The sequence below is a fragment of the Scyliorhinus torazame genome, chromosome 13 (genome assembly GCF_047496885.1).
Source record: "Scyliorhinus torazame isolate Kashiwa2021f chromosome 13, sScyTor2.1, whole genome shotgun sequence".
NCBI lineage: Eukaryota > Metazoa > Chordata > Chondrichthyes > Carcharhiniformes > Scyliorhinidae > Scyliorhinus > Scyliorhinus torazame.
In genome coordinates this window covers 31321226-31347451 of record NC_092719.1, presented here as the reverse complement: position 1 = coordinate 31347451, position 26226 = coordinate 31321226, and the positions used below count along the sequence as shown (strand labels likewise).

Sequence of the window (26226 nt, the reverse complement as noted above, 5' to 3'; positions counted from 1 at the left end):
ATGTGCGGGTTAGGTGAATTGGCCAATGATAAATTGCCCTTAATGTCCAAATTGCCCTTGGTGTTGGGTGGAGGTGTTGAGTTTGGGTAGGGTGCTCTTTCCAAGAGCTGGTGCAGACTCAGGGGGCCGAATGGCCTCCTTCTGCACTGTAGATTCAATGATAATCTATGATTAATCTAGGACAATGGTTCGGCACAACATCGTGGGCCGAAGGGCCTGTTCTGTGCTGTATTTTCTATGTTCTATGTTCTATGTTCTATGTGTGCCCTGTGCAGCACCTTAAATTGTATGAGGCTGAGCCTCGCGCACGAAGAGGAAGAATTCACCCTCCTAGGGCATCTGCCCACATCCCCTCTTCGATCTCCTCTCCCAACTCCTCCTCCCATTTACCTTTCAACTCCACCACCGAGGCCTCCCCCTCCTCCTGCATCACCTGGTAAGTTTCTGAGATCTTCCACCCCCCAGAGAGCACCCTGTCCTGTACTGTGTGTGGCAGTAGCCGCGGGAATTCCACCACCTGCCGTCTGGCAAACGCCCTTACCTGTAAGTACCTGAAGGTGTTCCCCGGGGGGAGCCCGTACTTCTCCTCCAGCTCACCCAAGCTCGCGAACTACCCGTCCACAAACAGGTTCCCCAACTTTCGTATCCCTGCCCTGTGCCACCCCGAAAACCCTCCACCTGTTCTTCCTGGGGCGAACCGGTGGTTCCCCCATAATGGGGTCCACGCCGAGGCCCCAACTTCCCCCCATGCCGCCTCCACTGCCCCCAAATTTTGAGGGCCGCCACCACCACCGGGCTCGTGGTATACCTCCTTGGAGGGAGCGGCAGCGACGCTGTTGCCAGCGCCCCCAGACTCGTACCCACACAGGACGCCGTCTCCAGCCTCTTCCATGCAGGCCCCTCCCCCTCCATCACCCACTTGCGCACCATCGTCGCATTGGCGGCCCAGTAGTACCCACAGAGGTTGGGCAGCGCCAGCCCCCCCCCTATCTCTACTCCACTCCAGGAACACCCTTCTCACCCTCGGAGTCCCACACGCCCACACAAACCCCATTATGCTCCTGTTAACCCGCCTGAAAAAAGCCTTCGGGATAAACACGGGGGGGCACTGGAACAAGAACAAAAACCTTGGGAGCACCGTCATTTTGATTGACTGCACCCTACCCGCCAAGGACAGCGGCAACGCGTCCCACCTCTTGAACTCCTCCTCCATTTGCTCCACCAGCCTTGTAAAGTTAAGCCTATGCAGGGCCCCCCAGCTCCTGGCCACCTGGACCCCCAAATATCTGAAGCTCCTCTCCTCCCTTTTTAGTGGGAGCTCACCAATCCCCCTCTCCTGGTCCCCTAGCTGAACTACGAACAGCTCACTCTTCCCCATATTGAACTTGTACCCCGAAAAGTCCCCGAATTCCCTAAGGATCCTCATTACCTCTGGCATTCCTCCCACCGGGTCCGCCACATACAGCAGCAGGTCGTCCGCATAAAGCGACACCCTATGCTCCTCCCCACCCCGCACCAACCCCCTCCAGTTCCTCTACTTTCTCAGTGCCATAGCCAGGGGTGCAATCGCCAGTGCGAAGAGCAGGGGGGACAGGGGACACCCCTGTCTCGTCCCTCGGTGCAACCGAAAGTACTCGGACCTCCTCCTATTTGTGGCCACACTCGCCATCGGGACCTCTTACAACAGCCTAACCCACCTGACAAACCCCTCCCCAAACCCGAACCTCTTCAGCACCTCCCACAGGTACCCCCACTCTACCCTATCGAAGGCTTTCTCAGCGTCCATCGCCACCACTATCTCCGCCTCCCCCTCCCTCGCCGGCATCATGATAACGTTCAAAGGCCTCCGCACATTCGCGTTCAACTGTCTCCCCTTCACAAACCCCGTCTGGTCTTCATGGCTGATCTGTGGCACACAATCCTCAATCCTCGTGGCTAAGACCTTTGCCAGTACCTTGGCATCTACATTTAGCAAGGAAATCGGTCTGTAAGACCCACATTGCAGGGTATCCTTGTCCCGCTTCAGGATCAAGGAGATCAGTGTCCGGGACATCATCGGGGGTAAAGCCCCCCCCTCCCTTGCCTCATTAAAGGTCCTAACTAACAGGTCCATATATTTTTTATAGAATTCGACCGGGAAACCGTCCGGCCCCGGTGCCTTCCCCGCCTGCATGCTTCCTATCCCTTTGATCAGCTCCTCCAGCCCAATCGGGGCCCCCAGTCCCGCCACCAGTCCCTCTTCCACCTTTGGAAACCTCAATTGGTCCAGGAAACGGCCCATCACTCCCTCTTCCCTTGGGGGCTCGGATCGGTACAATTCCTCGTGGAAGTCCCTGAAAACCCCATTGATGCCAACCCCACTCCGCACCACGCGCCGTCCCCTGTGCTTAACTCCCCCCATTCTCCCTAGCTGCGTCCCGCTTCCGAAGCTGATGCGCCAGCATCCGGCTTGCCTTTTCCCCATACTCGTAGACCGCCCCCTGGGCCTTCCTCCACTGCACCTCCGCCTTCCTGGTGGTCACCTGGTCGAATTCGGCCTGGGGGCTGCGCCTCTTCCTCAACAATCCTTCCTCAGGCTCTTCCGCATACCTCCTGTCTACCCTCACCATCTCCCCCACCAGCCTCTCCCTCTCCCCCCGCTCCCTCCGCTCCTTGTGGGCCCTAATGGAGATCAGCTCTCCCCTCACCACCGCCTTCAGTGCCTCCCATACCATCCCTACTCGGACCTTCCCTTGTCGTTGGTCTCCAAGTACCTCTCTATACTTCCTCGGACCCGCTCGCTCACCTCCTCGTCCGCCAACAGCCCCACCTCCAAGCGCCACAGCGGGCGCTGGTCCCTCTCCTCCCCCATCTACAAGTCCACCCAATGCGGGGCGTGGTCCGAAATGGCTATTGCCAAATACTCGGTATCCTCTACTCTCGCTATCAGTGCCCTACTCAAAATGAAAAATTTGATTCGAGAATAAGCCTTATAGACATGTGAGAAGAATTAAAATTCCCTACCCTAGAAAATTCATCTAATGCTGGCCTTGCAAATCTGCAAGGGTCCACCCCTCCCATTTGGTCCATAAATCCCCTCAACACTCTAGCCGCCGCCGGCTTCCTACCCGTCCTAGACCTGGAGCGATCCAGTGCCGGATCCAACACCGTGTTAAAGTCTTCCCCCATTATCAGGCCCCCCACTTCCAAGTCTGGGATCCGACCCAACATACGCCGCATAAAACCCGCATCGTCCCAGTTCGGAGCATACACATTGACCAGCACGACCCTCTCTCCCTGCAGCTTACCACTCACCATTACGTACCTACCGCCATTGTCTGCCACAATGCTCGACGCCTCGAATGACACCTTCTTTCCCATCAAGATCGCCATCTCTCGATTTTTGGCATCCAGCCCCGAGTGAAACACCTGACCTACCCACCCTTTCCTCAGTCTTACCTGGTCTGCCACCTTCAGGTGTGTCTCCTGGTGCATAACCACATCCGCCTTGAGCCCCTTCAGGTGCGCGAACACGCGGGCCCACTTGACCAGCCCGTTCTGTCCCCTTACATTCCAGGTTATCAGCCGGATCAGGGGGCTAAACCCCCCCCCCGCCGACTAGACATAACCTCTCCTCGGTCAGCCACGCGCCCGCACCCCACACCCGGCTCGTTCCCCACAGTGGCATACCCCCGCCTCGGCCCCCCCCCACTCGCTCCAGCTCCTCCTTGACCTTAGCAGCAGCAACTCGATGTCCCCCCCCCTGGGCTAGGACCCATCCTAGCTGGTTTACTCCCCCCATTGCACTTCCGCAAGTCAGCTGACTCCTGCTGACCCCGGCCACTCCCGCCTCCCCTTCGACTCCTCCCATTGTGTGGCACACCCTCCTCTCCCGCTCCCCATTCACAGGCTCTCCCCCTCCCCCCTCCGTTCTAAGCACGGGAAACGATCCTCGCTTCCCCGCCCCCCCCAGTCTTCGGCGCGGGAAAAAAGCCCGCGCTCTCCACCTACCAGGCCCCGCCACCAACCAAAACAGCCCAAGCTGCCCCATCCACCCTCCCCAACCCGAAAGAGAAAAACACAGAGAAAAAGAAACCCAATACAATACAAAGGCCCCCCCCCGCCGGCGAACCAAAAATAGGCATAACATATCCACCGCAGTCCCCAATCGCCCATCCCGACCCTCAGTCTGTGTCCAGCTTCTCGGCCTGAACAAAGGCCCACGCCTCCTCCGGAGGCTCAAAATAATGGTGCCGGTCCTTGTAGGTGACCCACAGTCGCGCCGGCTGCAACATGCCAAACTTCACCCCCTTCCTGTGCCGCACCGCCTTCGCTCAATTGTACCCGGCCCTCCTCTTCGCCACCTCCGCACTCCAGTCCTGGTATATTCGAACCTCCGCGTTCTCCCACCTGCTGCTCATCTCCTTCTTGGCCCACCTGAGCACACACTCCCGATCAACGAACCGATGGAACCTCACCAGCACTGCATGCGGAGGCTCGTTAGCCTTGGGCCTCCTCGCCAACACTCTATGGGCCCCTTCCAGCTCCAGGGACTCCTGGAAGGACCCCGCTCCCATCAGCGAGTTCAACATGGTGACCACATAGGCCCCCATGTCCAGCCCCTCCGGGAGGCCCAGAATCCGCAGATTCTTCCGCCTCGACCGATTCTCCATCTCCTCGAACCGCTCCTGCCATTTCTTGTGGAGCGCCTCGTGCGCCTCCACCTTTACCGCCAGGCCTAAGATCTCGTCCTCATTGTCAGAGATCTTTTGTCGAGCCTCTCGGATCGCCACCCCCTGGGCCGTCTGTGTCTCCAGCAGCTTATCAATAGAAGCCTTCATCGGCTCTAGCAGGTCCGTTTTAATCTCTCTGAGGCAGCGCTGGATACCCTCCTGTTGCTCCTCCGCCCACTGCCTCCACGCTGCCTGGTCTCCGCCCGCCGCCATTTTGTCCTTCTTCCCCCCCTTCTTCTGTTCCACCACCACCTTTTTTGTCGCCCCGCTCCTAGTTAAAGCCATAGACTGACGGGGAGCTTTTATTAACTCCTTCCCACACCGGGAAACGTCGTAAAAGTGCCCTTGGGGGCCCTGAAAAGAGCCCAAAAGTCCATTTTTGCGGGAGCCGCCGAATGTGCGACTTAGCTCCGCATAGCCCCAACCGGAGTCTTGAGAGGGAATCCTTTTGGCAGTGTTCGCTTCACCAATCTGCCCCAAAAAGTCTGTGAAAACTCCTGAAAAAGGTCTGAGAGTAAGTTCCAGACGGGAGCTGCCGAATGCGCGACCTACTCTTCCATGGCCACCACCGGAAGCCTCGTCCCCGCTTCTTCAATGGCCTTGGTAGATCTCTTCACAGTTGTTACCTCTGCTGCTAGAATTCACCTTTATTATAGGCCCTCAAGTCAGGTTGCAGCTTTAAGCTTGCCCTTCCCCCGCCTGCATGCTGGAAGAGGCTCCTCTCTCCCCTGCAGTTACAGACAAATCTTTTACTGTTTCTGCCGGGTCTGGTAACCAAAAGACATAACATTCCTGGGGGACACTGTCAGGGGAATGTTACAGTCTTCTTCCCACACCGGGAAATGTCAAACAAATGCCGTGGGAGCCCTATAAAAGAGCCCAAAAGTCCATTCCAAGCGGGAGCTACCGAATATGCGACCTAGCTCTGCATAGCCGCACCCGGAAGTCAGAAAATCACTTTCAATGTCTTTTCTTCCTGCACCTGCATCATTACCTCTGGTGTACGCCAAGAATATATCCTTGATCCCCTCCTACTTCTCATCTGCATGCTGCCCCATGGCGACATTCACGTGTGCCCAGGTGACATCCAGCTATACCTCACTACTGTCCTTCTCGATGACTTCTCTATTACTAATTATCAGGCTCTGACCTCCAGTACTAGATGAGCAGAAATTTCCTCTCATAGACTGAAGCCATTGGTTTTGATCCCCATTCCAAACTCTGTTCCCTTCCTACCGGCTCAATCTTCCTCTCTCTGGCAGTTCCCAAAGACTAAACTAGTCTTTTTGCAGCCTTGGTCAACCTTTGATCCTGACATGAGCTTCCAACTTCACAATTTTGGCATCATTAACACCGCCATTACATTGACTGACTTGAACCCTATCTCATCTCATCGGTGTCTGAAATCCTCATACATGCCTTTGTTACCTCCAGAGTCAATGTCTCCCATATTCCACCCTCTGTAAACTTCATCCAAAGTCATCAAAAACTCTTCTGCCTGCATCAAGTCCAAATTACTGTTCACACCTGTGCTTGCTGACCTAGATTGGCTCCTGGCCAAGCAACATCTTGATTCTCATCATAATTTCAAATCCCTTCATAGCCTTGCCCTTCCCTACCTCTGAAATCTCCTCCAGCCTCCCTAGCCCTTCCCTATGTCTGTAATCTCCTCCAGCCCCAGAAGCCTTCAAGATATCCGAGCTCATCTAATGTTGGCCTCTTGAGCATCCTTGACTTTAACCACTCCATCAGTGGCTGTCCTTTAGTTATCCAGGTCCCAGCCTCTGGAATACCTTCCCAAATCTCTCTGCCTCCATACCTTACATTCCTTCTTTAAGACACTCCTCAAAATTACTGCTTTGAACATTAGGTCATTTGACCTAGTATCTGTGTAAGTGGCTCAGTATTCACTTCCTTTTATAAGAGTCCTGTGAAATGCCTTGGGCTGTTTTATTAGTTTTAAAGACGCTATATAAATATAAGTTATTGTTGTAACTCAATCTCAGATATCACTTGCCATGTTTAACTTACTCAACATGTTGAGTTTCTGTCTGTACTCACTACAAGGTGTCATGTTGCTGTCTACCTCAATCCCAAATGTCATGTTTCTATCTAACTCACTCCCAAATATCATGCTTCTGTCTGTAACATACTCCCAGATGTCGTGCTTCTGTCTGTAACATACTCCCAGATGTTGGGTTTCTGTCTGTAACATACTCCCAGATGTTGGGTTTCTGTCTGTAACATACTCCCAGATGTTGGGGTTCTGTCTGTAACATACTCCCAGATGTTGGGGTTCTGTCTGTAACATACTCCCAGATGTCGTGCTTCTGTCTGTAACATACTCCCAGATGTTGGGCTTCTGTCTGTAACATACTCTGATTATTATTTTAAAAAAAAGGGGCAGCACGGTAGCATAGTGGTTAGCACAATTGCTTCACAGCTCCAGGGTCCCAGGTTCGATTTCCGGCTTGGGTCACTGTCTGTGCGGAGTCTGCACATCCTCCCCGTGTGTGCGTGGGTTTCCTCCGGGCTCTCCGGTTTCCTCCCACAGTCCAAAGATGTGCAGGTTAGGTGGATTGGCCATGATAAATTGCCCTTAGTGTCCAAAATTGTCCTTAGTGTTGGGTGGGGTTACTGGGTTATGGGGATAGGGTAGGGGTGTGGGCTTGGGTGGGGTGCTCTTTCCAAGAGCCGGTGCAGACTCGATGGGCCGAATGGCCTCCTTCCGCACTGTAAATTCTATGAAATACTCCCAGATGTCGAGTTTCTGTTTAATTCACTCCTGAACATCGGGTTTCTGTCTAATTCACTCCCAAATATCAGGGGCTGAATTATCCGCTGTCGAGCTTCTCAATTTTGCCGGCACCCCAGGGGTTTCCCGACGGCGTGGGACTGCCCTACAATGGGAAACCCCATTGACCAGTTGGCGAAACAGAGAATCCCGATGGCATGCCGCAACAGATTTCTGGTGCGGCGGGATGGAGAAACCGCCCAATGTTGCCAGGTGTAACTCACTCCGAAATGTTGTGTTTCTGTCTGTAACTAACTCCCAGATGTCAGGTTTCTGTCTGTAACTAACTCCCAGATGTCAGGTTTCTGTCTAACTCACTCCCAAATGTTGTGTTTCTGTCTGTAACTAACTCCCAGATGTCAGGTTTCTGTCTGTAACTAACTCCCAGATGTCAGGTTTCTGGCTAACTCACTCCCAAATGTTGTGTTTCTGTCTGTAACTAACTCCCAGATGTCAGGTTTCTGTCTGTAACTAACTCCCAGATGTCAGGTTTCTGTCTAACTCACTCCCAAATGTTGTGTTTCTGTCTGCAACTAACTCCCAGATGTCAGGTTTCTGTCTAACTCACTCCCAAATGTTGTGTTTCTGTCTGTAACTAACTCCCAGATGTCAGGTTTCTGTCTAACTAACTCCCAGATGTCAGGTTTCTGGCTAACTCACTCCCAAATGTTGTGTTTCTGTCTGTAACTAACTCCCAGATGTCAGGTTTCTGTCTGTAACTAACTCCCAGATGTCAGGTTTCTGTCTGTAACTAACTCCCAGATGTCAGGTTTCTGTCTAACTCACTCCCAAATGTCGTGTTTATGTCTGTAACTAACTCCCAGATGTCAGGTTTCTGTCTGTAACTAACTCCCAGATGTCAGGTTTCTATCTAACTCACTCCCAAAAGTCGGATTTCTATGTAACTCACTCCCAAATGTCGGGTGTCAGTGTAACTCATTCCCAAATGCCTTGCTTCTATCTGTAAATCACTCCCAGAGGTTGGGTTTCTCTCTGTAAATCACTCCCAGAGGTTGGGTTTCTATCTGTAAATCACTCCCAGAGGTTGGGCTTCTATCTGTAACTCACTCCCAGATGTTGGGTTTCTATCTGTAAATCACTCCCAGAGGTTGGGCTTCTATCTGTAACTCACTCCCAGATGTTGCGTTTCTATCTGTAAATCACTCCCAGAGGTTGGGCTTCTATCTGTAACTCACTCCCAGAGGTTGGGTTTCTATCTGTAAATCACTCCCAGAGGTTGGGCTTCTATCTGTAACTCACTCCCAAAGGTTGGGTTTCTATCTGTAAATCACTCCCAGAGGTTGGGTTTCTATCTGTAAATCACTACCAGAGGTTGGGTTTCTATCTGTAAATCAGTCCCAGAGGTTGGGTTTCTCTCTGTAAATCACTCCCAGAGGTTGGGTTTCTCTCTGTAAATCACTCCCAGAGGTTGGGTTTCTATCTGTAAATCACTCCCAGAGGTTGGGTTTCTATCTGTAAATCACTCCCAGAGGTTGGGCTTCTATCTGTAACTCACTCCCAGATGTTGGGTTTCTATCTGTAAATCACTCCCAGAGGTTGGGCTTCTATCTGTAACTCACTCCCAGATGTTGCGTTTCTATCTGTAAATCACTCCCAGAGGTTGGGCTTCTATCTGTAACTCACTCCCAGAGGTTGGGTTTCTATCTGTAAATCACTCCCAGAGGTTGGGCTTCTATCTGTAACTCACTCCCAGAGGTTGGGTTTCTATCGGTAAATCATTCCCAGAGGTTGGGTTTCTATCGGTAAATCACTCCCAGAGGTTGGGTTTCTATCTGTAACTCACTCCCAGATGTTGGGTTTCTATCTGTAAATCACTCCCAGAGGTTGGGTTTCTATCTGTAAATCACTCCCAGAGGTTGGGCTTCTATCTGTAAATCACTCCCAGAGGTTGAGTTTCTATCTGTAAATCACTCCCAGAGGTTGGGTTTCTATCTGTAAATCACTCCCAGAGGTTGGGTTTCTATCTGTAAATCAGTCCCAGAGGTTGGGTTTCTCTCTGTAAATCACTCCCAGAGGTTGGGTTTCTCTCTGTAAATCACTCCCAGAGGTTGGGTTTCTATCTGTAAATCAGTCCCAGAGGTTGGGTTTCTCTCTGTAAATCACTCCCAGAGGTTGGGTTTCTCTCTGTAAATCACTCCCAGAGGTTGGGTTTCTATCTGTAAATCACTCCCAGAGGTTGGGTTTCTATCTGTAAATCACTCCCAGAGGTTGGGTTTCTATCTGTAAATCACTCCCAGAGGTTGGGCTTCTATCTGTAACTCACTCCCAGATGTTGGGTTTCTATCTGTAAATCACTCCCAGAGGTTGGGCTTCTATCTGTAACTCACTCCCAGATGTTGCGTTTCAATCTGTAAATCACTCCCAGAGGTTGGGCTTCTATCTGTAACTCACTCCCAGAGGTTGGGTTTCTATCTGTAAATCACTCCCAGAGGTTGGGCTTCTATCTGTAACTCACTCCCAGAGGTTGGGTTTCTATCGGTAAATCATTCCCAGAGGTTGGGTTTCTATCTGTAAATCACTCCCAGAGGTTGGGTTTCTATCTGTAACTCACTCCCAGATGTTGGGTTTCTATCTGTAAATCACTCCCAGAGGTTGGGTTTCTATCTGTAAATCACTCCCAGAGGTTGGGTTTCTATCTGTAAATCACTCCCAGAGGTTGGGCTTTTATCTGTAAATCAATCCCAGAGGTTGGGTTTCTATCTGTAACTCACTCCCAGAGGTTGGGTTTCTATCTGTAACTCACTCCCAGAGGTTGGGTTTCTATCTGTAACTCACTCCCAGAGGTTGGGTTTCTATCTGTAAATCACTCCCAGAGGTTGGGTTTCTATCTGTAAATCAGTCTCAGAGGTTGGGTTTCTATCTGTAAATCACTCCCAGAGGTTGGTTTTCTATCTGTAAATCACTCCCAGAGGTTGGGTTTCTATCTGTAACTCACTCCCAGAGGTTGGGTTTCTATCTGTAACTCACTCCCAGAGGTTGGGTTTCTATCTGTAAATCACTCCCAGAGGTTGGGTTTCTATCTGTAAATCACTCCCAGAGGTTGGGTTTCTATCTGTAAATCTCTCCCAGAGGTTGGGTTTCTATCTGTAAATAACTCCCAGAGGATGGGTTTCTATCTGTAACTCACTCCCAGAGGATGGGTTTCTATCTGTAAATCACTCCCAGAGGATGGGTTTCTATCTGTAACTCACTCCCAGAGGATGGGTTTCTATCTGTAAATCACTCCCAGAGGTTGGATTCCTATCTGTAAACACTCCCAGAGGTTGGGTTTATATCTGTAAATCACTCCCAGAGGTTGGGTATATATCTGTAAATCACTCCCAGAGGTTGGGTTTCTATCTGTAAATCATTCCCAGAGGTTGGGTTTCTATCTGTAAATCACTCCCAGAGGTTGGGTTTCTATCTGTAAATCACTCCCAGAGGTTGGGTTTCTATCTGTAAATCACTCCCAGATGTTGGGTTTCTATCTGTAAATCACTCCCAGAGGTTGGGTTTCTATCTGTAAATCACTCCCAGAGGTTGGGTTTCTATCTGTAAATCTCTCCCAGAGGTTGGGTTTCTATCTGTAAATAACTCCCAGAGGATGGGTTTCTATCTGTAACTCACTCCCAGAGGATGGGTTTCTATCTGTAAATCACTCCCAGAGGTTGGGCTTCAATCTGTAAATCACTCCCAGAGGTTGGGTTTCTATCTGTAAATCACTCCCAGAGGTTGGGTTTCTATCTGTAAATCACTCCCAGAGGATGGGTTTCTATCTGTAACTCACTCCCAGAGGATGGGTTTCTATCTGTAAATCACTCCCAGAGGTTGGGTTTCTATCTGTAAATCACTCCCAGAGGTTGGGTTTCTCTCTGTAAATCACTCCCAGAGGTTGGGTTTATATCTGTAAATCACTCCCAGAGGTTGGGTTTCTATCTGTAAATCATTCCCAGAGGTTGGGTTTCTATCTGTAAATCACTCCCAGAGGTTGGATTTCTATCTGTATCTCACTCCCAGAGGTTGGGTTTCTATCTGCAACTCACTCCCAGAGGATGGGTTTCTATCTGTAAATCACTCCCAGAGGTTGGATTTCTATCTGTAACTCACTCCCAGATGTTGGGTTTCTATCTGCAACTCACTCCCAGAGGATGGGTTTCTATCTGTAAATCACTCCCAGAGGTTGGGTTTCTATCTGTAAATCACTCCCAGAGGTTGGGCTTCTATCTGCAAATCACTCCCAGAGGTTGGGTTTCTATCTGTAAATCACTCCCAGAGGTTGGGTTTCTATCTGTTATTCACTCCCAGAGGTTGGGCTTCTATCTGTAAATCACTCCCAGAGGTTGGGTTTCTATCTGTAACTCACTCCCAGAGGTTGGGTTTCTATCTGTAAATCACTCCCAGAGGTTGGGTTTCTATCTGTAACTCACTCCCAGAGGTTGGGTTTCTATCTGTAAATCACTCCCAGAGGTTGGGTTTCTATCTGTAACTCACTCCCAGAGGTTGGGTTTCTATCTGTAAATCACTCCCAGAGGTTGGATTTCTATCTGTAAATCACTCCCAGAAGTTGGGCTTCTATCTGTAAATCATTCCCAGAGGTTGGGTTTCTATTTGTAAATCATTCCAAAGGCTGGGTTTCTATCTGTAAATCACTCCCAGAGGTTGGGTTTCTATCTGTAAATCACTCCCAGAGGTTGGGTTTCTATCTGTAAATCACTCCCAGAGGTTGGGCTTCAATCTGTAAATCACTCCTAGAGGTTGGGTTTGTATCTGTAAATCACTCCCAGAGGTTGGGTTTCTATCTGTAAATCACTCCCAGAGGTTGGGCTTCAATCTGTAACTCACTCCCAGAGGTTGGGCTTCTATCTGTAAATCACTCCCAGAGGTTGGGTTTCTATCTGTAAATCACTACCAGAGGTTGGGTTTCTATCTGTAAATCAGTCCCAGAGGTTGGGTTTCTCTCTGTAAATCACTCCCAGAGGTTGGGCTTCTATCTGTAAATCACTCCCAGAGGTTGGGTTTCTATCTGTATCTCACTCCCAGAGGTTGAGTTTCTATCTGTAAATCACTCCCAGAGGTTGGGTTTCTATCTGTAAATCACTCCCAGAGGTTGGGTTTCTATCTGTAAATCACTCCCAGAGGTTGGGTTTCTATCTGTAAATCACTCCCAGAGGTTGGGTTTCTATCTGTAAATCACTCCCAGAGGTTGGGCTTTTATCTGTAAATCAATCCCAGAGGTTGGGTTTCTATCTGTAACTCACTCCCAGAGGTTGGGTTTCTATCTGTAACTCACTCCCAGAGGTTGGGTTTCTATCTGTAACTCACTCCCAGAGGTTGGGTTTCTATCTGTAACTCACTCCCAGATGTTGCGTTTCTATCTGTAAATCACTCCCAGAGGTTGGGCTTCTATCTGTAACTCACTCCCAGAGGTTGGGTTTCTATCTGTAAATCACTCCCAGAGGTTGGGCTTCTATCTGTAACTCACTCCCAGAGGTTGGGTTTCTATCGGTAAATCATTCCCAGAGGTTGGGTTTCTATCTGTAAATCACTCCCAGAGGTTGGGTTTCTATCTGTAACTCACTCCCAGATGTTGGGTTTCTATCTGTAAATCACTCCCAGAGGTTGGGTTTCTATCTGTAAATCACTCCCAGAGGTTGGGCTTCTATCTGTAAATCACTCCCAGAGGTTGAGTTTCTATCTGTAAATCACTCCCAGAGGTCGGGTTTCTATCTGTAAATCACTCCCAGAGGTTGGGTTTCTATCTGTAAATCACTCCCAGAGGTTGGGTTTCTATCTGTAAATCACTCCCAGAGGTTGGGTTTCTATCTGTAAATCACTCCCAGAGGTTGGGCTTTTATCTGTAAATCAATCCCAGAGGTTGGGTTTCTATCTGTAACTCACTCCCAGAGGTTGGGTTTCTATCTGTAACTCACTCCCAGAGGTTGGGTTTCTATCTGTAACTCACTCCCAGAGGTTGGGTTTCTATCTGTAAATCACTCTCAGAGGTTGGGTTTCTATCTGTAAATCAGTCTCAGAGGTTGGGTTTCTATCTGTAAATCACTCCCAGAGGTTGGTTTTCTATCTGTAAATCACTCCCAGAGGTTGGGTTTCTATCTGTAACTCACTCCCAGAGGTTGGGTTTCTATCTGTAACTCACTCCCAGAGGTTGGGTTTCTATCTGTAAATCACTCCCAGAGGTTGGGTTTCTATCTGTAAATCACTCCCAGAGGTTGGGTTTCTATCTGTAAATCTCTCCCAGAGGTTGGGTTTCTATCTGTAAATAACTCCCAGAGGATGGGTTTCTACCTGTAACTCACTCCCAGAGGATGGGTTTCTATCTGTAAATCACTCCCAGAGGATGGGTTTCTACCTGTAACTCACTCCCAGAGGATGGGTTTCTATCTGTAAATCACTCCCAGAGGTTGGATTCCTATCTGTAAATCACTCCCAGAGGTTGGGTTTATATCTGTAAATCACTCCCAGAGGTTGGGTTTCTATCTGTAACTCACTCCCAGAGGTTGGGTTTCTATCTGTAAATCACTCCCAGAGGTTGGGTTTCTATCTGTAACTCACTCCCAGAGGTTGGGTTTCTATCTGTAAATCACTCCCAGAGGTTGGGTTTCTATCTGTAACTCACTCCCAGAGGTTGGGTTTCTATCTGTAAATCACTCCCAGAGGTTGGATTTCTATCTGTAAATCACTCCCAGAGGTTGGGTTTCTATCTGTAAATCATTCCCAGAGGTTGGGTTTCTATTTGTAAATCATTCCAAAGGCTGGGTTTCTATCTGTAAATCACTCCCAGAGGTTGGGTTTCTATCTGTAAATCACTCCCAGAGGTTGGGTTTCTATCTGTAAATCACTCCCAGAGGTTGGGCTTCAATCTGTAAATCACTCCTAGAGGTTGGGTTTGTATCTGTAAATCACTCCCAGAGGTTGGGTTTCTATCTGTAAATCACTCCCAGAGGTTGGGCTTCAATCTGTAACTCACTCCCAGAGGTTGGGCTTCTATCTGTAAATCACTCCCAGAGGTTGGGTTTCTATCTGTAAATCACTACCAGAGGTTGGGTTTCTATCTGTAAATCAGTCCCAGAGGTTGGGTTTCTCTCTGTAAATCACTCCCAGAGGTTGGGCTTCTATCTGTAAATCACTCCCAGAGGTTGGGTTTCTATCTGTATCTCACTCCCAGAGGTTGAGTTTCTATCTGTAAATCACTCCCAGAGGTTGGGTTTCTATCTGTAAATCACTCCCAGAGGTTGGGTTTCTATCTGTAAATCACTCCCAGAGGTTGGGTTTCTATCTGTAAATCACTCCCAGAGGTTGGGTTTCTATCTGTAACTCACTCCCAGAGGTTGGGTTTCTATCTGTAAATCACTCCCAGAGGTTGGATTTCTATCTGTAAATCACTCCCAGAGGTTGGGTTTCTATCTGTAAATCATTCCCAGAGGTTGGGTTTCTATTTGTAAATCATTCCAAAGGCTGGGTTTCTATCTGTAAATCACTCCCAGAGGTTGGGTTTCTATCTGTAAATCACTCCCAGAGGTTGGGTTTCTATCTGTAAATCACTCCCAGAGGTTGGGCTTCAATCTGTAAATCACTCCTAGAGGTTGGGTTTGTATCTGTAAATCACTCCCAGAGGTTGGGTTTCTATCTGTAAATCACTCCCAGAGGTTGGGCTTCAATCTGTAACTCACTCCCAGAGGTTGGGCTTCTATCTGTAAATCACTCCCAGAGGTTGGGTTTCTATCTGTAAATCACTACCAGAGGTTGGGTTTCTATCTGTAAATCAGTCCCAGAGGTTGGGTTTCTCTCTGTAAATCACTCCCAGAGGTTGGGCTTCTATCTGTAAATCACTCCCAGAGGTTGGGTTTCTATCTGTATCTCACTCCCAGAGGTTGAGTTTCTATCTGTAAATCACTCCCAGATGTTGGGTTTCTATCTGTAAATCACTCCCAGAGGTTGGGTTTCTATCTGTAAATCACTCCCAGAGGTTGGGTTTCTATCTGTAAATCACTCCCAGAGGTTGGGTTTCTATCTGTAAATCACTCCCAGAGGTTGGGCTTTTATCTGTAAATCAATCCCAGAGGTTGGGTTTCTATCTGTAACTCACTCCCAGAGGTTGGGTTTCTATCTGTAACTCACTCCCAGAGGTTGGGTTTCTATCTGTAACTCTCTCCCAGAGGTTGGGTTTCTATCTGTAAATCACTCCCAGAGGTTGGGTTTCTATCTGTAAATCAGTCTCAGAGGTTGGGTTTCTATCTGTAAATCACTCCCAGAGGTTGGTTTTCTATCTGTAAATCACTCCCAGAGGTTGGGTTTCTATCTGTAACTCACTCCCAGAGGTTGGGTTTCTATCTGTAACTCACTCCCAGAGGTTGGGTTTCTATCTGTAAATCACTCCCAGAGGTTGGGTTTCTATCTGTAAATCACTCCCAGAGGTTGGGTTTCTATCTGTAAATCACTCCCAGATGTTGGGTTTCTATCTGTAAATCACTCCCAGAGGTTGGGTTTCTATCTGTAAATCACTCCCAGAGGTTGGGTTTCTATCTGTAAATCTCTCCCAGAGGTTGGGTTTCTATCTGTAAATAACTCCCAGAGGATGGGTTTCTATCTGTAACTCACTCCCAGAGGATGGGTTTCTATCTGTAAATCACTCCCAGAGGATGGGTTTCTATCTGTAACTCACTCCCAGAGGATGGGTTTCTATCTGTAAATCACTCCCAGAGGTTGGATTCCTATCTGTAAATCACTCCCAGAGGTTGGGTTTATATCTGTAAATCACTCCCAGAGGTTGGGTTTATATCTGTAAATCACTCCCAGAGGTTGGGTTTCTATCTGTAAATCATTCCCAGAGGTTGGGTTTCTATCTGTAAATCACTCCCAGAGGTTGGGTTTCTATCTGTAAATCACTCCCAGAGGTTGGGTTTCTATCTGTAAATCACTCCCAGATGTTGGGTTTCTATCTGTAAATCACTCCCAGAGGTTGGGTTTCTATCTGTAAATCACTCCCAGAGGTTGGGTTTCTATCTGTAAATCTCTCCCAGAGGTTGGGTTTCTATCTGTAAATAACTCCCAGAGGATGGGTTTCTATCTGTAACTCACTCCCAGAGGATGGGTTTCTATCTGTAAATCACTCCCAGAGGTTGGGCTTCAATCTGTAAATCACTCCCAGAGGTTGGGTTTCTATCTGTAAATCACTCCCAGAGGTTGGGTTTCTATCTGTAAATCACTCCCAGAGGATGGGTTTCTATCTGTAACTCACTCCCAGAGGATGGGTTTCTATCTGTAAATCACTCCCAGAGGTTGGGTTTCTATCTGTAAATCACTCCCAGAGGTTGGGTTTCTCTCTGTAAATCACTCCCAGAGGTTGGGTTTATATCTGTAAATCACTCCCAGAGGTTGGGTTTCTATCTGTAAATCATTCCCAGAGGTTGGGTTTCTATCTGTAAATCACTCCCAGAGGTTGGATTTCTATCTGTATCTCACTCCCAGAGGTTGGGTTTCTATCTGCAACTCACTCCCAGAGGATGGGTTTCTATCTGTAAATCACTCCCAGAGGTTGGATTTCTATCTGTAACTCACTCCCAGATGTTGGGTTTCTATCTGCAACTCACTCCCAGAGGATGGGTTTCTATCTGTAAATCACTCCCAGAGGTTGGGTTTCTATCTGTAAATCACTCCCAGAGGTTGGGCTTCTATCTGTAAATCACTCCCAGAGGTTGGGTTTCTATCTGTAAATCACTCCCAGAGGTTGGGTTTCTATCTGTTATTCACTCCCAGAGGTTGGGCTTCTATCTGTAAATCACTCCCAGAGGTTGGGTTTCTATCTGTAACTCACTCCCAGAGGTTGGGTTTCTATCTGTAAATCACTCCCAGAGGTTGGGTTTCTATCTGTAACTCACTCCCAGAGGTTGGGTTTCTATCTGTAAATCACTCCCAGAGGTTGGGTTTCTATCTGTAACTCACTTCCAGAGGTTGGGTTTCTATCTGTAAATCACTCCCAGAGGTTGGATTTCTATCTGTAAATCACTCCCAGAGGTTGGGCTTCTATCTGTAAATCATTCCCAGAGGTTGGGTTTCTATTTGTAAATCATTCCAAAGGCTGGGTTTCTATCTGTAAATCACTCCCAGAGGTTGGGTTTCTATCTGTAAATCACTCCCAGAGGTTGGGTTTCTATCTGTAAATCACTCCCAGAGGTTGGGCTTCAATCTGTAAATCACTCCTAGAGGTTGGGTTTGTATCTGTAAATCACTCCCAGAGGTTGGGTTTCTATCTGTAAATCACTCCCAGAGGTTGGGCTTCAATCTGTAACTCATTCCCAGAGGTTGGGCTTCTATCTGTAAATCACTCCCAGAGGTTGGGTTTCTATCTGTAAATCACTACCAGAGGTTGGGTTTCTATCTGTAAATCAGTCCCAGAGGTTGGGTTTCTCTCTGTAAATCACTCCCAGAGGTTGGGCTTCTATCTGTAAATCACTCCCAGAGGTTGGGTTTCTATCTGTATCTCACTCCCAGAGTTTGGGTTTCTCTCTGTAAATCACTCCCAGAGGTTGGGCTTCTATCTGTAAATCACTCCCAGAGGTTGGGGTTCTCTCTGTAAATCAGTCCCAGAGGTTGGGTTTCTATCTGTAAATCACTCCCAGAGGTTGGGTTTCTATCTGTAAATCACTCCCAGAGTTTGGGTTTCTATCTGTAAATCACTCCCAGAGGTTGGGTTTCTATCTGTAAATCACTCCCAGAGTTTGGGTTTCTATCTGCAACTCACTCCCAGAGGTTGGGTTTCTATCTGTAACTCACTCCCAGAGTTTGGGTTTCTATCTGTAAATCACTCCCAGAGGTTGGGTTTCTATCTGTATCTCACTCCCAGAGTTTGGGTTTCTATCTGTAAATCACTCCCAGATGTTGGGTTTCTATCTGTAAATCACTCCCAGAGGTTGGGCTTCTATCTGTAAATCACTCCCAGAGGTTGGGGTTCTCTCTGTAAATCAGTCCCAGAGGTTGGGTTTCTATCTGTAAATCACTCCCAGAGGTTGGGTTTCTATCTGTAAATCACTCCCAGAGTTTGGGTTTCTATCTGTAAATCACTCCCAGAGGTTGGGTTTCTATCTGTAAATCACTCCCAGAGGTTGGGTTTCTATCTGTAAATCACTCCCAGAGGTTGGGTTTCGATCTGTAAATCACTCCCAGAGGCTGGGTTTCTATCTGTAAATCACCCCCAGAGGTTGGGTTTCTATCTGTAAATCACTCCCAGAGGTTGGTTTTCTATCTGTAAATCACTCCCAGAGGTTGGGTTTCTATCTGTAAATCACTCCCAGAGGATGGGTTTCTATCTGTAAATCACTCCCAGAGGTTGGGTTTCTATCTGTAAATCACTCCCAGAGGTTGGGTTTCTATCTGTAAATCACTCCCAGAGGTTGGGTCTCTATCTGTAACTCACTCCCAAAGGTTGGGTTTCTATCTGTAAATCACACCCAGAGGTTGGGTTTCTATCTGTAAATCACTCACAGAGGTTGGGTTTCTATCTGTAACTCACTCCCAGAGGTTGGGTTTCTATCTGTAAATCACTCATAGAGGTTGGGTTTCCATCTGTAAATCACTCCCAGAGGTTGGGTTTCTATCTGTAAATCACTCCCAGAGGTTGGGTTTCTATCTGTAAATCACTCCCAGAGGTTGGGTTTCTATCTGTAAATCACTCCCAGAGGTTGGGTTTCTATCTGTAAATCACTCCCAGAGGTTGGGTTTCTATCTGTAAATCACTCCCAGAGGTTGGGTTTCTATCTGTAAATCACTCCCAGAAGTTGGGTTTCTATCTGTAAATCACTCCCAGAGGTTGGGTTTCTATCTGTAAATCACTCCCAGAGGTTGGGCTTCTATCTGTAAATCACTCCCAAAGGTTGGGCTTCTATCTGTAAATCACTCCCAGAGGTTGGGTTTCTATCTGTAAATCACTCCCAAAGGTTGGGCTTCTATCTGTAAATCACTCCCAGAGGTTGGGTTTCTATCTGTAAATCACTCCCAGAGGTTGGGCTTCTATCTGTAAATCACTCCCAGAGGTTGGGTTTCTATCTGTAAATCACTCCCAGAGGTTGGGTTTCTATCTGTAAATCACTCCCAGAGGTTGGGTTTCTATCTGTAAATCACTCCCAGAGGTTGGGTTTCTATCTGTAAATCACTCCCAGAGGTTGGGTTTCTATCTGTAAATCACTCCCAGAGGTTGGGTTTCTCTCGGTAACTCACTCCCAGAGGTTGGGTTTCTATCTGTAAATCACTCCCAGAGGTTGGGTTTCTATCTGTAACTCACTCCCAGAGGTTGGGTTTCTATCTGTAAATCACTCCCAGAGGTTGGGTTTCTATCTGTAACTCACTCCCAGAGGTTGGGTTTCTATCTGTAAATCACTCCCAGAGGTTGGGTTTCTATCTGTAAATCACTCCCAGAGGTTGGGCTTCAATCTGTAAATCACTCCCAGAGGTTGGGTTTCTATCTGTAAATCACTCCCAGAGTTTGGGCTTCAATCTGTAAATCACTCCCAGAGGTTGGGTTTCTATCTGTAAATCACTCCCAGAGGTTGGGTTTCTATCGGTAACTCACTCCCAGAGGTTGGGTTTCTATCTGTAAATCACTCCCAGAGGATGGGTTTCTATCTGTAACTCACTCCCAGAGGATGGGTTTCTATCTGTAACTCACTCCCAGAGGTTGGGTTTCTATCTGTAAATCACTCCCAGAGGTTGGGCTTCAATCTGTAAATCACTCCCAGAGGTTGGGTTTCTATCTGTAAATCACTCCCAGAGGTTGGGTTTCTATCTGTAAATCACTCCCAGAGGATGGGTTTCTATCTGTAACTCACTCCCAGAGGATGGGTTTCTATCTGTAAATCACTCCCAGAGGTTGGGTTTCTATCTGTATCTCACTCCCAGAGGTTGGGTTTCTATCTGTAAATAACTCCCAGAGGTTGGGTTTCTATCTGTAAATCACTCCCAGAGGTTGGGCTTCTATCTGTAAATCACTCCCAGAGGTTGGGGTTCTCTCTGTAAATCAGTCCCAGAGGTTGGGTTTCTATCTGTAAATCACTCCCAGAGGTTGGGTTTCTATCTGTAAATCACTCCCAGAGTTTGGGTTTCTATCTGTAAATCACTCCCAGAGGTTGGGTTTCTATCTGTAAATCACTCCCAGAGGTTGGGTTTCTATCTGTAAATCACTCCCAGAGGTTGGGTTTCGATCTGTAAATCACTCCCAGAGGCTGGGTTTCTATCTGTAAATCACTCCCAGAGGTTGGGCTTCAATCTGTAAATCACTCCCAGAGGTTGGGTTTCTATCTGTAAATCACTCCCAGAGGTTGGGTTTCTATCTGTAAATCACTCCCAGAGGATGGGTTTCTATCTGTAACTCACTCCCAGAGGATGGGTTTCTATCTGTAAATCACTCCCAGAGGTTGGGTTTCTATCTGTATCTCACTCCCAGAGGTTGGGTTTCTATCTGTAAATAACTCCCAGAGGTTGGGTTTCTATCTGTAAATCACTCCCAGAGGTTGGGCTTCTATCTGTAAATCACTCCCAGAGGTTGGGGTTCTCTCTGTAAATCAGTCCCAGAGGTTGGGTTTCTATCTGTAAATCACTCCCAGAGGTTGGGTTTCTATCTGTAAATCACTCCCAGAGTTTGGGTTTCTATCTGTAAATCACTCCCAGAGGTTGGGTTTCTATCTGTAAATCACTCCCAGAGGTTGGGTTTCTATCTGTAAATCACTCCCAGAGGTTGGGTTTTGATCTGTAAATCACTCCCAGAGGCTGGGTTTCTATCTGTAAATCACCCCCAGAGGTTGGGTTTCTATCTGTAAATCACTCCCAGAGGTTGGTTTTCTATCTGTAAATCACTCCCAGAGGTTGGGTTTCTATCTGTAAATCACTCCCAGAGGATGGGTTTCTATCTGTAAATCACTCCCAGAGGTTGGGTTTCTATCTGTAAATCACTCCCAGAGGTTGGGTTTCTATCTGTAAATCACTCCCAGAGGTTGGGTCTCTATCTGTAACTCACTCCCAAAGGTTGGGTTTCTATCTGTAAATCACACCCAGAGGTTGGGTTTCTATCTGTAAATCACTCACAGAGGTTGGGTTTCTATCTGTAACTCACTCCCAGAGGTTGGGTTTCTATCTGTAAATCACTCATAGAGGTTGGGTTTCTATCTGTAAATCACTCCCAGAGGTTGGGTTTCTATCTGTAAATCACTCCCAGAGGTTGGGTTTCTATCTGTAAATCACTCCCAGAGGTTGGGTTTCTATCTGTAAATCACTCCCAGAGGTTGGGTTTCTATCTGTAAATCACTCCCAGAGGTTGGGTTTCTATCTGTAAATCACTCCCAGAGGTTGGGTTTCTATCTGTAAATCACTCCCAGAAGTTGGGTTTCTATCTGTAAATCACTCCCAGAGGTTGGGTTTCTATCTGTAAATCACTCCCAGAGGTTGGGCTTCTATCTGTAAATCACTCCCAAAGGTTGGGCTTCTATCTGTAAATCACTCCCAGAGGTTGGGTTTCTATCTGTAAATCACTCCCAAAGGTTGGGCTTCTATCTGTAAATCACTCCCAGAGGTTGGGTTTCTATCTGTAAATCACTCCCAGAGGTTGGGCTTCTATCTGTAAATCACTCCCAGAGGTTGGGTTTCTATCTGTAAATCACTCCCAGAGGTTGGGTTTCTATCTGTAAATCACTCCCAGAGGTTGGGTTTCTATCTGTAAATCACTCCCAGAGGTTGGGTTTCTATCTGTAAATCACTCCCAGAGGTTGGGTTTCTATCTGTAAATCACTCCCAGAGGTTGGGTTTCTCTCGGTAACTCACTCCCAGAGGTTGGGTTTCTATCTGTAAATCACTCCCAGAGGTTGGGTTTCTATCTGTAACTCACTCCCAGAGGTTGGGTTTCTATCTGTAAATCACTCCCAGAGGTTGGGTTTCTATCTGTAACTCACTCCCAGAGGTTGGGTTTCTATCTGTAAATCACTCCCAGAGGTTGGGTTTCTATCTGTAAATCACTCCCAGAGGTTGGGCTTCAATCTGTAAATCACTCCCAGAGGTTGGGTTTCTATCTGTAAATCACTCCCAGAGGTTGGGCTTCAATCTGTAAATCACTCCCAGAGGTTGGGTTTCTATCTGTAAATCACTCCCAGAGGTTGGGTTTCTATCGGTAACTCACTCCCAGAGGTTGGGTTTCTATCTGTAAATCACTCCCAGAGGATGGGTTTCTATCTGTAACTCACTCCCAGAGGATGGGTTTCTATCTGTAACTCACTCCCAGAGGTTGGGTTTCTATCTGTAAATCACTCCCAGAGGTTGGGCTTCAATCTGTAAATCACTCCCAGAGGTTGGGTTTCTATCTGTAAATCACTCCCAGAGGTTGGGTTTCTATCTGTAAATCACTCCCAGAGGATGGGTTTCTATCTGTAACTCACTCCCAGAGGATGGGTTTCTATCTGTAAATCACTCCCAGAGGTTGGGTTTCTATCTGTATCTCACTCCCAGAGGTTGGGTTTCTATCTGTAAATAACTCCCAGAGGTTGGGCTTCTATCTGTAACTCACTCCCAGAGGTTGGGTTTCTATCTGTATCTCACTCCCAGAGGATGGGTTTCTATCTGTAACTCACTCCCAGAGGTTGGGTTTCTATCTGTATCTCACTCCCAGAGGATGGGTTTCTATCTGTAACTCACTCCCAGAGGTTGGGTTTCTATCTGTAAATCACTCCCAGAGGTTGGGTTTCTATCTGTATCTCACTCCCAGAGGTTGGGTTTCTATCTGTAAATCACTCCCAGAGGTTGGGTTTCTATCTGTAACTCACTCCCAGAGGTTGGGTTTCTATCTGTAAATCACCCCCAGAGGTTGGGTTTCTATCTGTAAATCACTCCCAGAGGTTGGGTTTCTATCTGTAAATCACTCCCAGAGGTTGGGTTTCTATCTGTAACTCACTCCCAGAGGTTGGGTTTCTATCTGTAAATCACTCCCAGAGGTTGGGTTTCTATCTGTATCTCACTCCCAAATGCGTAGTTTCTATAACTCACTCTCAGATGGCCTGTTTCTGTCTGTAACTCACTTACAAATGTCGCGTTCCTGTTTGTAACTTACTCACAAATGTCCGGTTTCTATCTGTATTTTATTCCCAGATTTCTGCTTTCTGCCTGCAACTCAATCCCAAATGTCCAGTTTCTGTTTGTAACTCACTCCCAAATGTCCAGGCTGGGATTCTCTCACCTCTGGGCCGGGCCGGAGAATCGCCGAGACCGGCGCAAATTGGGCCACACCGCCCCGAGCCGGTCCGCTGGTGCGCCAATTCTCCGGAGAGCGGAGAATCGGGGCCATCGGCGCTTGCGCGGTCGGTGCCGGTCGGGGGGGGCGCTCTACGGGGTTCCCTGCCGATTCTCGGCCCATCAGGCCAAAAAAGCCGAGTCCTGCCGGCGCCTTTCACACCTGCTCTTAGCCCGCGAGACCGCGGCGTGGATGCATCCGGGGACGGCCTGGTGGGAGGGGCGGGGGTCCGACCCGAGGAGGGGGGGTCCTCCGCTGTGGCCTGGCCCCCTGTAGGGGTCAGAATGGCTGCTCCTGAGGGCATGTTGACGCTGTCGAGAAACGCAACGGCGTTTATGACGGCTTCAACAGGGATCACAGAATACCGCCCCCAAGTTCTGACTGTAACTCATTCCAAATTGCCCAGTTTCTGTCTGCAACTTACTCTCAATTGTCCTGTGTCTGCCTGTAACTCACTCACAAATGTTCAGTTTCTGTCTGTAACTCACCCAAATGTCTGGTTTCTGTCTGTAACTTCAGTCCAAATGTCTGGGGCTGGATTCTAGCCCCACACCGGCATAGTGATTGGCGATCGAGTGGAGATTGGATTCCGATGCCGGAATCGGGGCCGACAGCGGTTTGACGCTGGTCCGCCCTCTCCAAACCGGCGTCATTCTGACGCGTGACGCTCGCCGTTAGCACGGCACTGGCTGGCCCACCCGTGATGCTCCGCCCCCCCGATGGGCCGAGTTCCTGATGACACAAGCCGCGTGTGGTCCCAGCGGTCGCGAACCCGGCATGCCGATACAGGCAGTGACCAACGCCGCCACACTTGGCTGGGATCCGTGCTGCTGGCCGGGGGGGGGGGCTCCTGCTGGGGCTGATGGGACTAGTGGGGTGTGGCGAGGGGGTGGGTTGTGAGGTCGCGGTTGCCGGATTTGGGTTAGCGCATGGCCGGCGCCATGTTTTACGGCGCGACCGGTGCAGGTCGTCAGCCGGGCGCATATGCAGCCTGGGACCCGGCCACTTTTGGCGTGATACACGGGAGTTTCATGGGGCGCCGGTGCTAGCCCCTCACTGGTAAGGGAATCGGTGAGGGGTTTGCGCCGATTTTCCTGACCTGAACCTCCCGCGGATTCTCCATTCACGCCGGCATCTAGCCTCAGAAATGGAGAATCCAGCCCCTGGTTTCTGCCTGTTACTCAATCCCAGATGTTGGTTTACTGCTCTCCTGATTTCTCTCTTGTATCTCCTCAGCATTCCGTTGACTGCATGAATCCTTTCTCGCAGGAGCTGAACCAGCTAGCAGAGTATCTTCAGGTGAGCAACACATTAATTTGAACACTTTTCAGTGCTACTGGAAGGGACTGCACCAAGCGGAGGGAATATTTTTCACCACTTGCAGCCATTCTTTGTTTATATTTTTTCCGCTGAATGTCTTCGTCCACCGTCAATGGGTCCTGGAGTGATCAGTATTGTTTAGTTGTTGGTCTGAAATTCTCTGATTGGGGCTCTGCCGCACTGAACCAAAGACATCATAACCTTGTGTCCTTTCACTTCTTCAACCTGACTGTCCCCCCAATGGGGAACTGGGTGGGGCAGTGGATCAGACATTGATCACTGGCTGCCGCAGAAAAGGTTTCTATGCTGTTGTTTTTCTTTCAACGTTGGGCAACACGACCACTCCTCTGCATCTGTGCATCCTGGAGGGAGGCGGCATGAACAATGGTTCCTCTCCTTATCTGCGATCACTGCTGTGATTCAACGGCAGGAATCTTGTTTATATTAGGGTTGGCTCCTCTCTGTGGCTCCTGTTATTTTCCTGGCGGTTCACTGGGCGGAGCAGTGGGTTTGTGTGACTTTCCTTGTTTGGTCTCGAACCCATCTGGTTCACTAATGTCCTTTAGGGAAGGAAATCTGTCGCCCTTACCTGGTCTGGCCTACATGTGACACCAGGCCCACAGTAATGTGGTTGACTCTTAACAATGCCGCCTCAAGGGCAATTAGGGATGGGCAATAAATGCGGGCACAGCCTGCGACACCCACATCCCCTGAACGAATAAAAAAAACTTGCTCCATGGCCTGATGACAGCCAGTGTGTGTTGCTAGGGTTACCGTGGGCCCTGTGACAGTGAATTTGCGTTGTCAGGGTTACCATGGGCCCATGCCTGCTTGCGTTTGCACAGAATTCCTCTCAGCAGCAGGTGGGTAAAGATGATTTGTTTTCTGTTGCAGGAAGCTTTGCAGCGTGAGCAGCTCTTGGAACAGAAGCTGGAGACACTGCAGTACCTGCTGACCCACACACAGTTCCTTTCGGACAATGTCTGGCAGGTACAAACACTTCGGGCCGGCTTCTCCGTCCCGCCAGCCTCATTTTCCAGCGCGGCGTCGCCCCCACCGGCAGCGAGATCCTCCATTCCTGCAGACGGCCAATGAGGTTTCCCTTTGTGGCCTTCCCACGC

General features: G+C 48.6%; 1 protein-coding gene across 4 annotated transcripts in view; it reads left to right on the top strand.

Moving 5' to 3' along the window:
- LOC140387925 (uncharacterized) overlaps nt 1-26226 on the top strand; it is a 212244-nt gene that overhangs the window by 39904 nt on the left and 146114 nt on the right. For all 4 annotated transcript variants that reach the window (XM_072471244.1, XM_072471240.1, XM_072471241.1 and 1 more), the window contains 2 exons: nt 25022-25084; nt 26000-26095. In XM_072471244.1, coding sequence (XP_072327345.1) covers nt 25037-25084; nt 26000-26095 — 144 coding nt within the window. In that variant the 5' untranslated portion in view covers nt 25022-25036. The remainder of the gene's footprint in view (nt 1-25021; nt 25085-25999; nt 26096-26226) is intronic.